We start from the raw sequence: 13,248 nt of genomic DNA, 5'->3' as shown, positions 1-13,248 counted from the left end.
GCCTACATCACAGCTCACAGCAACACCAGATCCTTAACCCACTGATCGAGGCCACGGATCGAAACTACATCCTCATGGATGCTAGTCAGATTCATTTCCAGAGGGCCACAACAGGAACTCCCCAAATAAATACTTTCTTTTTTTTTTTTTTTGTCTTTTTGCCATTTCTTGGGCCACTCCCGCAGCATATGGAGGTTCCCAGGCTAGGGGTCTAATCGGAGCTGTAGCTGCCAGCCTACACCAGAGCCACAGCAACGCGGGATCCGAGCCTCGTCTGCGACCTACACCACAGCTCACGGCAACACCAGATCCTTAACCCCCTGAGCAAGGCCAGGGATCCAACCCGAAACCTCATGGTTCCTAGTTGGATTTGTTAACCACTGCACCACAACAGGAACTCCATAAATACATTTTTAAGGTATGACATTTTCAGACTAAATATTCCTCATAAACACTTTTTGGTTTTCTTTAGCCTTGCCCAAGACATGTGGGAGTTCCCAGATGGGACACAAGCCACAGCAGCAACCCAGGCCGATGCAGTGACAACTCCAGATCCTTAATCTCATGTACCACTCATTTTTTAGAGCAGTTTTAACTTCACGGCAAATTGAGCGGAGGTACAGACATTCCTCATAAACTGCCTTCCCCCATATCTGCGTAGCTTCCCTCATTTTCACCATCCCCACCAGGATGGTGCATCTGTTACAACTGATGATCCCGCATGAACACGGGATCACCCGAAGCATCACCCGAAGTCCACAGTTTACATGAAGATTCTTTCTTGATGCTGTGCCCTCTGTGGGTATGAATAGCTGTGTAATGACATGTATCCATCTTTGTAGTGTACAGAGTATTTTCACTGCCTTCAAAATCCTCTGTTCTCCGCCTGTCCATTCCTCCCTCCTCAACTCCTGGCAACCACTGATCTTTTTGTTATTTCCATAGTTTGCCTTTTCCAGGGTGTCATAAAGCTGGGATCATACTCTGTAACACTTGCAGACTGGCTTCCTCCACTTAGTAGTATGCATTTATATTTCCCCCAGTCTTTTCTTGCCTTGATAGCTCATTATTTTAGTGCTGAAAAATATTCCATGGTCTGGATGTACCACAGTTTCTTTCTTTCTTTCATTCTTTCTTTCTTTTTTTTTTTTTTTTTTGTCTTTTTTTTTTAGGGCCACACCTGCTGCACCTGCCATCTACACCACAGCTCACAGCAACGCCAGCTTCTTGACCCACTGATAGAGGCCAGGAATGGAACCTGCATCCTTATGGATGCTAGTCAGATTCATTTCCGCTGAGCCATGATGGGAACTCCTCACAGTTTCTTTTTCCATTCGTTTACTTGAAGGACATCTTGATTGTGTGCAAGTTTAGCATTTGTGAACCAAGCTGTTATAAACATCTAGAAGCTGGTGTTTTAGCAGCCTAAGTTTTCAACTCATTTGGGTAAATACCAAGAAGTGTGATTGCTGGACAATATGTAAGAGTATCTTTAATTATGTGGGAAACTGCCAAACTGTCTTTCAACGTGGCTGGACCCATGTTGGGCCCCAACAATCTATGAGAGTTCTTTTTCTTTTTCTTTTTTTTTTTTGTTTTTTCTAGGGCTGTTCCAGTGGCATATGGAGCTTCCCAGGCTAGGGGTCTAATTGGAGCTGTAGCCACTGGCCTACGCCAGAGCCACAGCAACGTGGGATCAGAGCCGCGTCTGCAACCTACACCACAGCTCACGGCAATGCCGGATTGTCGACCCACTGAGCAAGGCCAGGGATCGAACCCCCAACCTCATGGTTCCTAGTCGGATTCGCTAACCACTGCGCCACGACGGGAACTCCACACCATTGTTGTTTTAATTTGAACTTCCTTAATGACATATGAGACATCTTTTCATATGCTTATTTGCCATCTCCACGTCTTTTTTGATGAGGTGTCTGGTAGAGTCTTGCCCCTCCCTTTTCTTTTGGCTGCAGACACAGCATATTAGCCCATTTTAAAAATCAACTTGTTTGCAGCAATAACAACAAAAAAGGATTTCCCTTGTGGCACAGCATGTTAAGAATCCAGCATTGTCACTGCAGCAGCTCAGACCATGACTATGGTACGGGTTCAGTTCCTGGCCCAGGAACTTCCACATGCTGTAGGCACAGCCAAAAAAAAAAAAAAAAAATCAAGTTTTTCATTTCCCTATTGTTGACTTTAAGCCTTCTTTGCACATTTTGGATACCAGTCCTCTATAGATACACCTCTTTTTTTTTTTTGTAAAGGCTTTATATTTTTAGGAGTTCTCGCTCTGGCACAGTGGATTAATGGATTAAGAATCTGACTAAGTAGCTTAGTGGATCTGGGTGGAATCCCTGCCCTGAGGCAGTGGTTTAAAGGATCTGCTGTTGCTATAGCTGTGGCTTGGAGTCAGTCTGGGCCCAGGACCTTCCCTGTGCTGAGGGGATGGCAAAAAAAAAAAAAAAAAAAAAAAAAATCAAGAAGGTACTATCTACCTGAATGAGTTTTCTGAGCTCTAGACCCATATGTCCATTTCTGTGGCAGATGCCTGCACTTGAAAGTCTCACAAACGTTCAAAATCATTTTGTCCTAAATGGAATTAATGCCACCTCACAGTTTTCTGTTCCTCCAGTGCTCTTTATCTGTTGTTGACATCACCAACCATACAGTGGTTCACTTCAGAAGCCAGGAGGTCTTTGTCTCCCCACCTCCTCACCTAGTGTTCTTATCCAGTCCCTGCATCCCGTAGTCTACTTATGTCACTGGATCACATACTCAGCATCTACTTGATGTTAGACAATATTTTGGGCACTGGCGTTAGAGCAATGCAGTAGACATAATCTCATGCTCTTGCTGTTTACAATTTAGTCAGAGGCGTATCTACAATGGAATATTATTCAGCAATAAAGAAGAATGAGATAATGCCGTTTGCAGCAAGATGGGTGGACCTAGAGATTACAGTACTAAGTGAAGTTAGACAGTGAAAGACAAACATCATATGCTACCACTTACATGCAGAATCTAACACAAGGATGCACATGAATTTATCTTCAGAGTAGAAACAGAATCACAGACTTTGAAATCACACTTATGGTTACTAAATAGGATGGACTGGGGGTTAGGGATTGGCATATCTACCCTGTGATATATGGAATGACTGGCCAATGGGGACCTGATGTGTAGCACAGGGAACTTTACCTAATATTCTGTGATAATCTAGATGGGAAAAGCATCTGAAAAAGAAGGAAAAAAAAAAAAAAACCAATTCAGTGCGAGGCCAGGGATCAAACCCACATCTTCATGGGTACTAGTTGGGTTGGTAACCGGCTGAGCCACAACGGGAACTCCCAAAATAAATTTTAAAATAAAATAACATTTTAGAAAAGAATCATTGAAATACGCTTAAGTAGGCAACAATTTAGTTAACTCAAATTATGACATATCTAGTACTCAGGAAACATCAAAATTGTACTAATGTAATAATGAAATGTATGGAGTACCATGAAGGTGTCTAATAGGGAGAATGAAATTAGCCATGGGGGCCACGAATACCTTTCTTCAGGAAGTAACTCCAAGCCCAGTGGAGAAGGAGGGTTGGAATCATCCAGGTGTATGTGTTGTTGGGGGTGGGGTCGGGAGGAAGAAGAGCTGTCCTGGTGAAGGGAATTGTTTGCGTGAAAACCCTGAAGTTCTAGGGTGCCTTCCACTTGGAGGTTCCCCTGACACACCTGTCTATGCTTGCAGGGCAACTGTACATGTCTGGATTACAGCGTCTTTCATACTGTGTGTTGAAGTCAGCCCGCAACGACTGGGAATGGATTAGGGGCAGAGACTGTATTTTAGCAATCTCTGTGACCCAGCAGAGGGCTCTGTGTGAATAGTGATTGAAAGAGTCTAGGGGAAAAATATCTTGGGCTCATGTGATGTGTGTAATGTTCTTAGAAGTATGGGGTGCAGCTGCCCTGGTGACTGGAATGATGAATGACTGACTGGGAAGAATTCAGAGCCCCTCTTCCCCATCATACTGGTAAAGGTACACCACGAGGGAAACTCCAAGGTGAGCCTTGAAATAAAAAGAAACTCTAGGAGTTCCTTCATTGCGCAGCGGAAACGAATCCGACTAGGAACCATGAGGTTGCAGGTTCCATCCCTGGCCTCGCTCAGTGGGTTAAGGATCCGGCTTTGCTGTGATCTGTGGTGTAGGTCGCAATCGCGGCTCGGATCCCGAGTTGCTGTGGCTGTGGCTGTGGCGGAGGCGGGCGGCTACAGTTCCGATTGGACCCCTAGCCTGGGAACCTCCAGGTGCGGCCCTCAAAAGACGAAAAGAAAATCTGTCGCAGAAAGACCAACCAAGAATTGCATCTATATCTATACTGCTGAAATCCGCTTCCAATTTCTCTTCACTTCTATTCGTTCCTATAGCTGCTTTCTCCTCTAATTTACTCCTTCTCCCTCAGTGTTTCTTGCAAAAATACAGATGGACGGGGTGTTGATTTTCTGGCTCCTTCCTGCGACCTTCCCTTCTTGAGTCCCTTCGTCTCAGTCCCAACCACTTTTTTTTTTTTTTTCCCACTGTACAGCAAGGGGGTCAGGTTATCCTTACATGTATACATTGCAATTACAGTTTTCCCCCCACCCTTTCTTCTGTTGCAACATGAGTATCTAGACATAGTTCTCAATGCGCCAACCACTTTTGATGCACCCCGTCGTTTTTATAGGAGACTGCATCATGTGTGTGGGGTTGTGCTCCGGAGCTTCCAAGGAGGAGGGCGTGGGTGATCACTCCTGCGGGAGACTGCAGCATATACAGATAAATCATGGTTTGTACCAGAAAGCTGGTGATGCTCGGCTCAACACTCCCCGCTTTCCCAAATCCAGGGCAGCCCTCAGCCTCTAGGACCGCTCGAGTCCAGCGGGATCTAGGGGCGTGGCTACGTCCAGGGGACCGCTGATCTGGATTGGCTCCAAGGGCCGAGATGGCCAATTAGGAGTGGGGGCGTTGTCTCGGAGGCGGAGTTTCAGCGGAGGGCTTATTCCTCTTGCCTCCCGCCTCTCCCTAGAGGTGGATACCCAGTAGTCCAGCGGCGTAGGAGCCACCTTCCTTCCTGGCGGCTGCAGCCCCTCGATCTCCCGCCGAAGTCTCCAGGCCTGAGAGCCTGGCCGAACATGGCCTTGGCTACTGTGGCAGCAGCAAGACTGGGCCTCAGCCGGGCTCCTTCGCTCCTTCGGCGTGGCTACCAGACGGAGAGGGGTGTCTACGGCTACCGGCCGAGGAAGCGTGAGAGCCGGGAGCCCCAGGGCGGCCTGGCGCGTCCCCCAGGTGGGGGTTGGGGCCCGGGCGGTGGGCATGGGGGTTGAAGAGGCAGGGAGCTTTCTTGCCGGGCCTGCTGTGGGGTACTGCTGTGGGGGCGGGGCGTCCGGGGAGCCTCAGTGTGCGCGCGGCGAATTGGGAGAGAGGGGAGGCGAGAGGGCAGAGGGAGACAGACGTGCGTATTGTCAGTGTCACCTCCCCGTCCGGAACGGTTTTGTGATCTCTAATCTTCTTTTCTTGGTCGTAAAATGTCTGGGAACTTAGCTCTTTGCCAAGGCGGGGCTTCGGGAAAAGAAAAGTTCTAAGATGTTCCAGCTCCTGGAATGTCCCCAAGGATACATTTTCAGGGCCCTCTCCAGGGCTGGTGTGAGCTGGGATGGGTGGGGATCACGACTGTACTGCTGGGGTGAAGAGAGCAGTTAGCTGGTACCAAGACCATAGTATATATTATCCGTTTGTCTCCTCTATCTGGCCTTTTTAATTTCAGTGTGGTTTTTTGTTTGTTTTTTTGATTTTTTGGTCTTTGTTTTCCTCTTCCTTGGCATGTAGAAGTTTGGAAGTTCCTGGGCAGGGATCAGGCAGTGCCAGAGTGTAACAAGGCCAGATCTTTAACCTGTTGTGCCACAAGGGAACTCCCTGATTTCAGAGTTTAAAACTTTTAGTTGAACAGCAAGGTCCCACTGTATAGCACAGAGAACTATGTATATATGTGTATATGTGTATAACTGAGTCATTTTGTGGAATAGCAGAAATTAACACGACATCATAAATCAACTACACTTCAATAAAATTTTAAAAGCGTGCTGAATTTGGAACCATGTTACTGGTGGTTTTAATGGATTAGGAGACGTGAGTATCAGTTTTTGGAACCTCTGTTGGATTCTCATGTGTAAGAGACTAATTTTGAGTATTTGGATTATGCTCCAAAATTATTTGTTTTTTTGTTTGTTTGTTTTTTGTTTTTTGTTTTGTCTTTTTGCTATTTCTTTGGGCCGCTCCTGCAGCATATGGAGGTTCCCAGGCTAGGGGTCCAATCGGAGCTGTGGCTGCCGGCCTACGCCAGAGCCACAGCAATGCGGGATCCAAGCCGCGACTGCAACCTACACCACAGCTCACGGCAATGCTGGATCCTCAACCCACTGAGCGAGGCCAGGGATCAAACCTGCAACTTCATGGCTCCTAGTCGGATTCGTTAACCACTGCGCCACCACGGGAACTCCCAAAGTTATTTTATCTTTATTCATCCTATAGAATAAAAGTTGAATACAGATCAATTATTAGAGGAAGGTCATTTTGCATCTTTGATTCAGTTGTTGGATTAACAGTTAGGATCCCGAGTTCCTGTCATGGCTCAGTGGAAATGAACCTGACTAGTATCCATTAGAATGCAGGTTCAATCCCTGGCCTTGCTCAGTGGGTTAAGGATCTGGTGTTGCTGTGAGCTGTGGTGTAGGTCATAGATGCGGCTTGGATCCCACGTTGCTGTGGCTGTGGTGTAGGCTTGAAGCTGCAGCTCCTATTCAGCCCCTACCCTGGGAACTTGCATATGCTGCGAGTGCAGCCTTAAAAGGCAAAAAACAAAAACAAAAACCCCAACAATTAAGATCCCTTCATCATCTAAGCACTTGATATTTGAATAGTACATCACACACTGGAACCTTAATACTTTGTTCTTGATCTCAGGGGACATTTAAAATAAAACCGATTTCTCTTTCTTGAGTGCAAAGGGTTTCTTTAGGGAAAGCATTTTAGCCAATTAGACTGGTACTCCCTCGGGAGTAAGACTATAGGTATCTTATTTCACTTTGCAAATTGCGTATTTAGAATTTTACACATTAGTTGTGCTCAAACTGAAATGTGCATTCAAGTGACTTTGGTGTTTAAAATGCTAGTTTCCAGGCCTCCCTCTCTCCTCCCTGCCCTTCCCTTCCCCCTAACCCTGTTTTCATTCAGTGACCTGAGGTGAGGTTCAGGAATATGTATTTTTATCAGTTACTCTAGGTGATTCTCTAGCAGGAGATCCACGGTCACCGTGGTCAAACGCTGCTATGGTCTTAAGGGATATATGTGCAGGATGTGTTTGACAATCTCTTCTTCAGCTAAGGTCATATTAGTGTGCAATTATCGTGATCTTATTTGAGGTTTTCCCTTACAATTGGGTCTCTGTTTGATTCCTGTTAAGAGCCTGACAGCTGAGAATGAAGCCTTGCCTTGTAAAAGCCTATGCTGGTTGTTCTGATCGTCAAGACTGCATCTGAATCATCCAGGGAACTTTGGCTGGTGTGATTGAAAAATACCTCTGGAGTTGATTTTACCTGTATATAATCTCTTCTCTTCCCTCATCATCAAACTGAGCCCCGCCCCTTCCCCTAACAATGAACTTGCTCTATCGAGAGGTGCTTGGTGAAATTTGAAAATTCAACTTTGAGTTAGAACTGCAGGCTAAGGATACAATCTTGTGTTCTCCGGAGCAAAAAGTGAAATCACTATCAAGAAATAGTCGTTTGAGGACTTCCTGTCATGGCACAGCAGAAATGAATCTGACTAGCATCCATGAGGATGCAGGTTCAATCCCTGGCCTCACTCAGTGGGTTAAGGATACGGTGTTGCCGTGAGCTGTGGTGTAGGTGGCAGATGTGGCTTGAGTTCCCAGTTGCTCTGGCTGTGGCCTAGGCCAGCTGCTGCAACTCCAATTCAACCCCTAGCCTGGCAACTTCTATATGCCACGGGTGCGGCCCTGAAAAACAAACAAACAAACAAAAAATTATTTTGAGAGAGAAGAGGAAAATAGGTGTCAGAAAATAACTAACAATCACCATTCTCTACCCCTTTGGCCATTCAGATATCCTAAGCTTTTCTTCCCACACATAGAATGTATTCAACTCTCTCTATCATTCAATTCCTGAATCCACCTCAAAGTCCATTATCTCTGGAGAATGGACGGTCCTTTCCATCACATCTGGCCATGGCTCCTCATCTGGAATTTTCTGAACTGCCATCCACCCCGAATATACACATTCATTGTACAACAGAAACTCTCATCCACAAAAGGAAAGGACGTGGAACCCATAGCAGCCACTGGTTCAGACTGGTTATCAAGTCCCGTTGGAGAGGGATTATAAAGGTTCTCCATGAGGCTAAATTGTAAGTTCATTAAATAATCCCCGGCCCCGCAACTCTGCCTCAAGTCCATTCTGCTGGTTTTGCCTTATGGATTCTTCTTTAACCATTATCTTCTGTGGCCATCTCTCTTTCTCTTTCTTTTTTTAAAAAAATTTTATGGCTGTACCCACAGCATAGGGAAGTTCCAGACTAGGGACTGAACTCAAGCCACATCTTCAACCTATGTCACAGCTGCCGCAGTGCCGGATCCTTTAACCCATTGTGCAGGGCCAAGGATGGAACCAGAACCTCTGCAGTGACCCGAGCTGCTGAAGTTGGGTTCTTAACCCCCTGCGCCCTGGCAGCAACTCCCCATGGCCATGTCTTCTGAGGGCCCTGGGGAGCCTGCCCTCCTTGGGGGCTGCACATCTTCCGTGATCTGCTTTATTTCAGCCAAGTTAGGATGCTGAGAGTTACTTTAGGTAGTCATTAATTACAGATTTTTTTTTTTCTAGCCACACTTGGGATCTCTCTGGCAGTTCTGTTTTTAAAATTAAAAAAAAATTTTTTTTTTATTGCTAATCATTTCATGTGCAGGTTGCCCACCATCAAAGAGCTCATTTATTTTATTTATTTTTTTTTGCTTTTTAGCACCGCACCTATGGCATTTGGAGGTTCCCAAGCTAGGGGTTTAATCAGAGCTACAGCTGCCGGCCTACACCACAGCCACAGCAACCTGAGATCCAAGCCACATCTATGACCTACACCACGGCCCACGGCAACGCCAGATCCTTAACCCACTGAGCGAGGCCAGGGATCAAACCTGTGTCCTCATGGATACTAGTGAGGTTCATTACCACTGAGCCACAAAAGGAACTCCTAAAGAGCTCATTTAGACCTGGTTTTTAATCCCTGGAAACTGGTCTTTTATTTACTGTTTATGTGCTCTACTCATTGTGCTCCCTGAATTTAATGGTGCTTCTGTGAGACCATCTGAAATAGTATGGTAGTGTGGAAAGGCAATACCTTTGGTATGACCTTGAAGGTTTAGCTTGATTTTATTGTCTAACCAAAAATGCTTCCTGCAAAGTACTTGAAAAAGGGAGTTGACTTTTCTCGGATCTGCTGACACAGCCTCTTCAGAACCACCCTTACTAATTTCTACTCTTCCAGCCTTGCCAGGGTGATACTGAGGCCACAGATGGAGCAGACCTCCTGGTAGCCAAGTGAATTTCTCTCCTTCTCTTCTTGCTGATTAATTAGCTCCAGTTTGACCTTACCTTTCTCCTGGGGCGTTCCTGAAATTGACGCAAAACTAGGACCACAGACTGAGCAACAGGCTCCAAGGGCATGTAGCCTGCCTTTCAGGCTATCACAAGGGACAGTTTAACAAATGTTTTGACAGATAACATTACACTGCTCATCTGAACTGTTTGGATCCATGGTACCCACGCCCTGACTGTGAAGCTAGTGTCATAAACATTTTAGGTTCTGTTATGGCAGCAACCCACCTCTGGAACTAAATGCAACGTCAGGGAGGATCAGTTTTCGGGCTGTGCCAGAGACCTAGAATAAACATAGCATGAATAGGAGTTCCCTGGCAGCCTAGAAATTCAGGAATTGTCATTACTGAGGCATGGGTTTGATCTCTGGCCTGGGAACTTCTACATGCCAGGGGTGCAGCCAAAAAAGAAATTGGCATGAATAAAGTAAGTAAAAGTCTGAGCTAGAGAGAGAGCTCTGCTCTGCAAAGTCATAGGGGTTCAAGTTCTTTCTAGGTTGTTTCTGTGGGTGCTGCTTTCCACTCTGGTCCAGGATGGCTCACCACTCTAGCCCTATCCTGGCCAGCAGGAAGGATGAAGAGGTGGAGGGGAAGAGAACACTGTCTCTTTAAGGGGAAAACCCAGAAACTGCAGCATCACTTCTAACTGCCTTCTCATTGGCCAGAATATAGTCCCACCACCACCCTGGCTACAAGGAAGGCTGGAAAGTGCTTTTCTGGGTGGACAGGTACTCAACCACCTGTTACCATGAAAGAGAAGGGAAGATGGACGTTGGGAGTTAGAGTAGCCTCTGCTGCAGATGTACTGTAAAAATCTGGGGCAAGCAATCCAGCAGCTTTCTCACCTATACTTCCTATCAAATCTTGAGCACTCTATTACTCAAGCATTGCTTTCTTCATATTGTCACCAACTAGGATCAGAGTCTAGGCCTTTAATTCTGGTCTGCTACCAAAAAAAAAGTTTAATTCAAAGGTTCTTAACCTAGGTCCATAGATCCCTATGAGAAAGGTTCAGGGGATCTGTGTACTTTTTTTTATTTTTTGGCCGCCCCATGGCCTATGGAGTTGCTGGGCCAGGGATCAGATCTGAACCATATTTTTGACCTATGGTGCACCTGTAGCAACACTGTATCCTTTACCCATTGTGCTTGGCCAGGGATGGACCCTGTGTTCTGGTGCAGCAGCAATGCCGCTGATCCCCTTGTGCCACAGTGGGAACTTCACAGCTCTGTGTACTTTGCACAACTCTGCGTACATGTCTCTCTTTGCAGGTAAAAGACCCATAGCTTTCATTACATCCTCAAAGAGATCTATGACTTCCAAGACCTAAACCTGCTAGCCTAGCTGGTATTATACTTTATAGCTTAGTTCCCTTCCAGCCTAGTCCAGTCTTTCTAAAACACTGGTTTAATTGAGTCATTTTCTTTCTTTCTTTTTTGGCTGCACCCACAGCATGTGGAAACTCCCAGATTGAACCCAAGGTCCAGCAGTGACCTGAGCTGCTGCCATGAAAATGCTGGACCCTTGACCCGCACATTAATATGTGGAGTTCCCTTATGGCACAGCAGATTAAGGATCCAGCATTGTGACCTGAGACATTGTCACTGCAGTAGCTCGGGTCACTGCTGTGTTTCTTTTCTTTTCTTTTTCTTTTTTTAATGGCTGAGTAGTATCTTTTATTTTATTCTTGTAATTACTCAATGAATTTTATTACATTTATAGGTGTACAACAATCATCACAACCAAATTTTGTAGCATTTCTATCCCAAACCCTCAGTGCATCCCCCCACCCCCAAACCTGTCTCCTTTGGAAACCATAAGTTTTTCAAGTCTGTGAGTCAGTATCTGCTATGCAGAGAAGTTCATTGTGTTCTTTTTTTAGGTTCCACATGGAAGCGATAGCATTTGATGTTGGTACCTCACTCTCTGACTGACTTCACTTAGCATGATAATTTCTAGGTCCACCCATGTTGCTGCAGATGCCCTTATTTCTTTCCTTTTAATGGCTGAGTAATATTCCATTGTGTATATGTGCCACATTTTCTTTATCCCCTCCTCTGTTGATGGGCATTTAGGTTGTTTCCCTGTCTTGGCTATTGTATGTAGTGCTGTAATGAGCATTGGAGTCCATGTGTCTTTTCAAGTCATAGTTTTCTCTGGATAGATACCCAGGAGTGAGATTCCTGGATCAAATGGTAATTCTATTTTTAATTTTCTGAGGCATCTCCATACTGTTTTCCACAGTGGTTGCACCAACTTACATTCCCACCAGCAATGTAATAGGGTTCCTTTTTCTCCACACCCTCTCCAGTACTTACTGTTTGCATAGTTTTTGATGATGGCCATTCTGGCTGGTGTAAGGTGGTACCTCAGAGAGGTTTTGATTTGCATCTCTCTAATAATGAGTGATGTTGAACATCTTTTCATGTGTTTTTTGTCCATCTGTATGTCTTCTTTGGAGAACTGTCTGTTTAGATCTTCTGCCCATTTTTTGATGGGGTTGTTTGTTTTTTGGTATTGAGCAGTAGGAGATGTTTATAAATTTTGGTTATTTCACCCATTTTCAGTTGAATCATTTGCAACAATTTTCTCCCATTCTGTGGGTTGTCTTTTTCTTTTGTTTAGGATTTCCCTTGCTGTGCAGAGACTTTTAAGTTTAATTAACTCCCATTTGTTTATTTTTGTTTTTATCGTCATTTCTCTAAGAGGTAGATCTGAGAAGATGTTACTCTCATTTATGTCGGAGAGTGTTTGACCTATGTTTTCCTCTAAGAGTTTATAGTATATGGTATTTATGTAGGTCTTTAATCCATTGTGACTTTATTTTTGTGTATGGTGTTGGTAAGTGTTCTGATTTCATTCTTTTACCTGTGGCCATCAGTTTTTCCCAGCACCACTTATTGAAGGGGCTGTTTTTTCTCCATTGTGTATTCTTGCCTCCTTTGTCATAGATTAGTTGGCTGTAGGTTCGTGGGTTTAATTCTGGGCTTTCTATCCTGTTCCACTGGTACTGTCTTTGTGACAGTACCATACAGTTTTGATGATTGTTGCTTTGTGGGATAGTCTGAGGTCTGGGAGCCTGATTCCTTCAGCTCCATTTTTCTTTCTGAGGATGTCTTGGCTATTCTGGGTCTTTTGTGCTTCCAAACAAACTTTAAAATATTTTGCTCAAGTTCTGTGAAAAATGTCCCTATTAATTTGATAGGGATTGCATTGAGTCTGTAGATTGCCTTGGGTAGTATGGTCATTTTGATGATATTGACTCTTCCAATCCAAGATCATGGTATGTCTTTCTATCTGTGTCATCTTTGATTTCTTTTATCAGCATCTTATAGTTTTCAGAGTACAGGTCTTTTGTTTCTTTAGGTAGGTTTACTCCTAGGTATTTTATTCTTTTGGATGCGATGGTAAACGGGATTGCTTCCCTAATTTCTCTTTCTGAGCTTTCATTTTTAGTATATAGAAATGCAGTCGATTTCTGTGTATTAATTTTGTATCCTGCGACTTTGCCAAATTCATTGATAAACTCTAACAGTTTTCTGGTAGAGTCTTT

General features: G+C 44.7%; 1 protein-coding gene across 7 annotated transcripts in view; it reads left to right on the top strand.

The window, feature by feature from the left end:
• The first annotated feature begins 5,058 nt into the window (after window positions 1–5,058).
• The window catches only part of DHTKD1 (dehydrogenase E1 and transketolase domain containing 1), a 55,612-nt gene continuing 47,422 nt past the window's right edge, over window positions 5,059–13,248 (top strand). For all 7 annotated transcript variants that reach the window (XR_014818108.1, XR_014818107.1, XR_014818109.1 and 4 more), the window contains exon 1: window positions 5,059–5,320. Coding sequence is in view for 2 of the 7 variants with exons in the window: in XM_021064993.2 (XP_020920652.2) it covers window positions 5,167–5,320 (154 nt within the window). In the remaining 5 variants the exon portion in view is untranslated. The remainder of the gene's footprint in view (window positions 5,321–13,248) is intronic.

This window comes from Sus scrofa, chromosome 10 (assembly GCF_054392235.1).
Source record: "Sus scrofa isolate SSC_HxYL_T2T_F1_AM1 chromosome 10, Sscrofa_HxYL_maternal_Yorkshire_Landrace_v2.0, whole genome shotgun sequence".
Taxonomy (NCBI): domain Eukaryota; kingdom Metazoa; phylum Chordata; class Mammalia; order Artiodactyla; family Suidae; genus Sus; species Sus scrofa.
The sequence above is the reverse complement of the archived record's forward strand: the minus strand, read 5'-3'. Positions and strand labels throughout refer to the sequence as shown.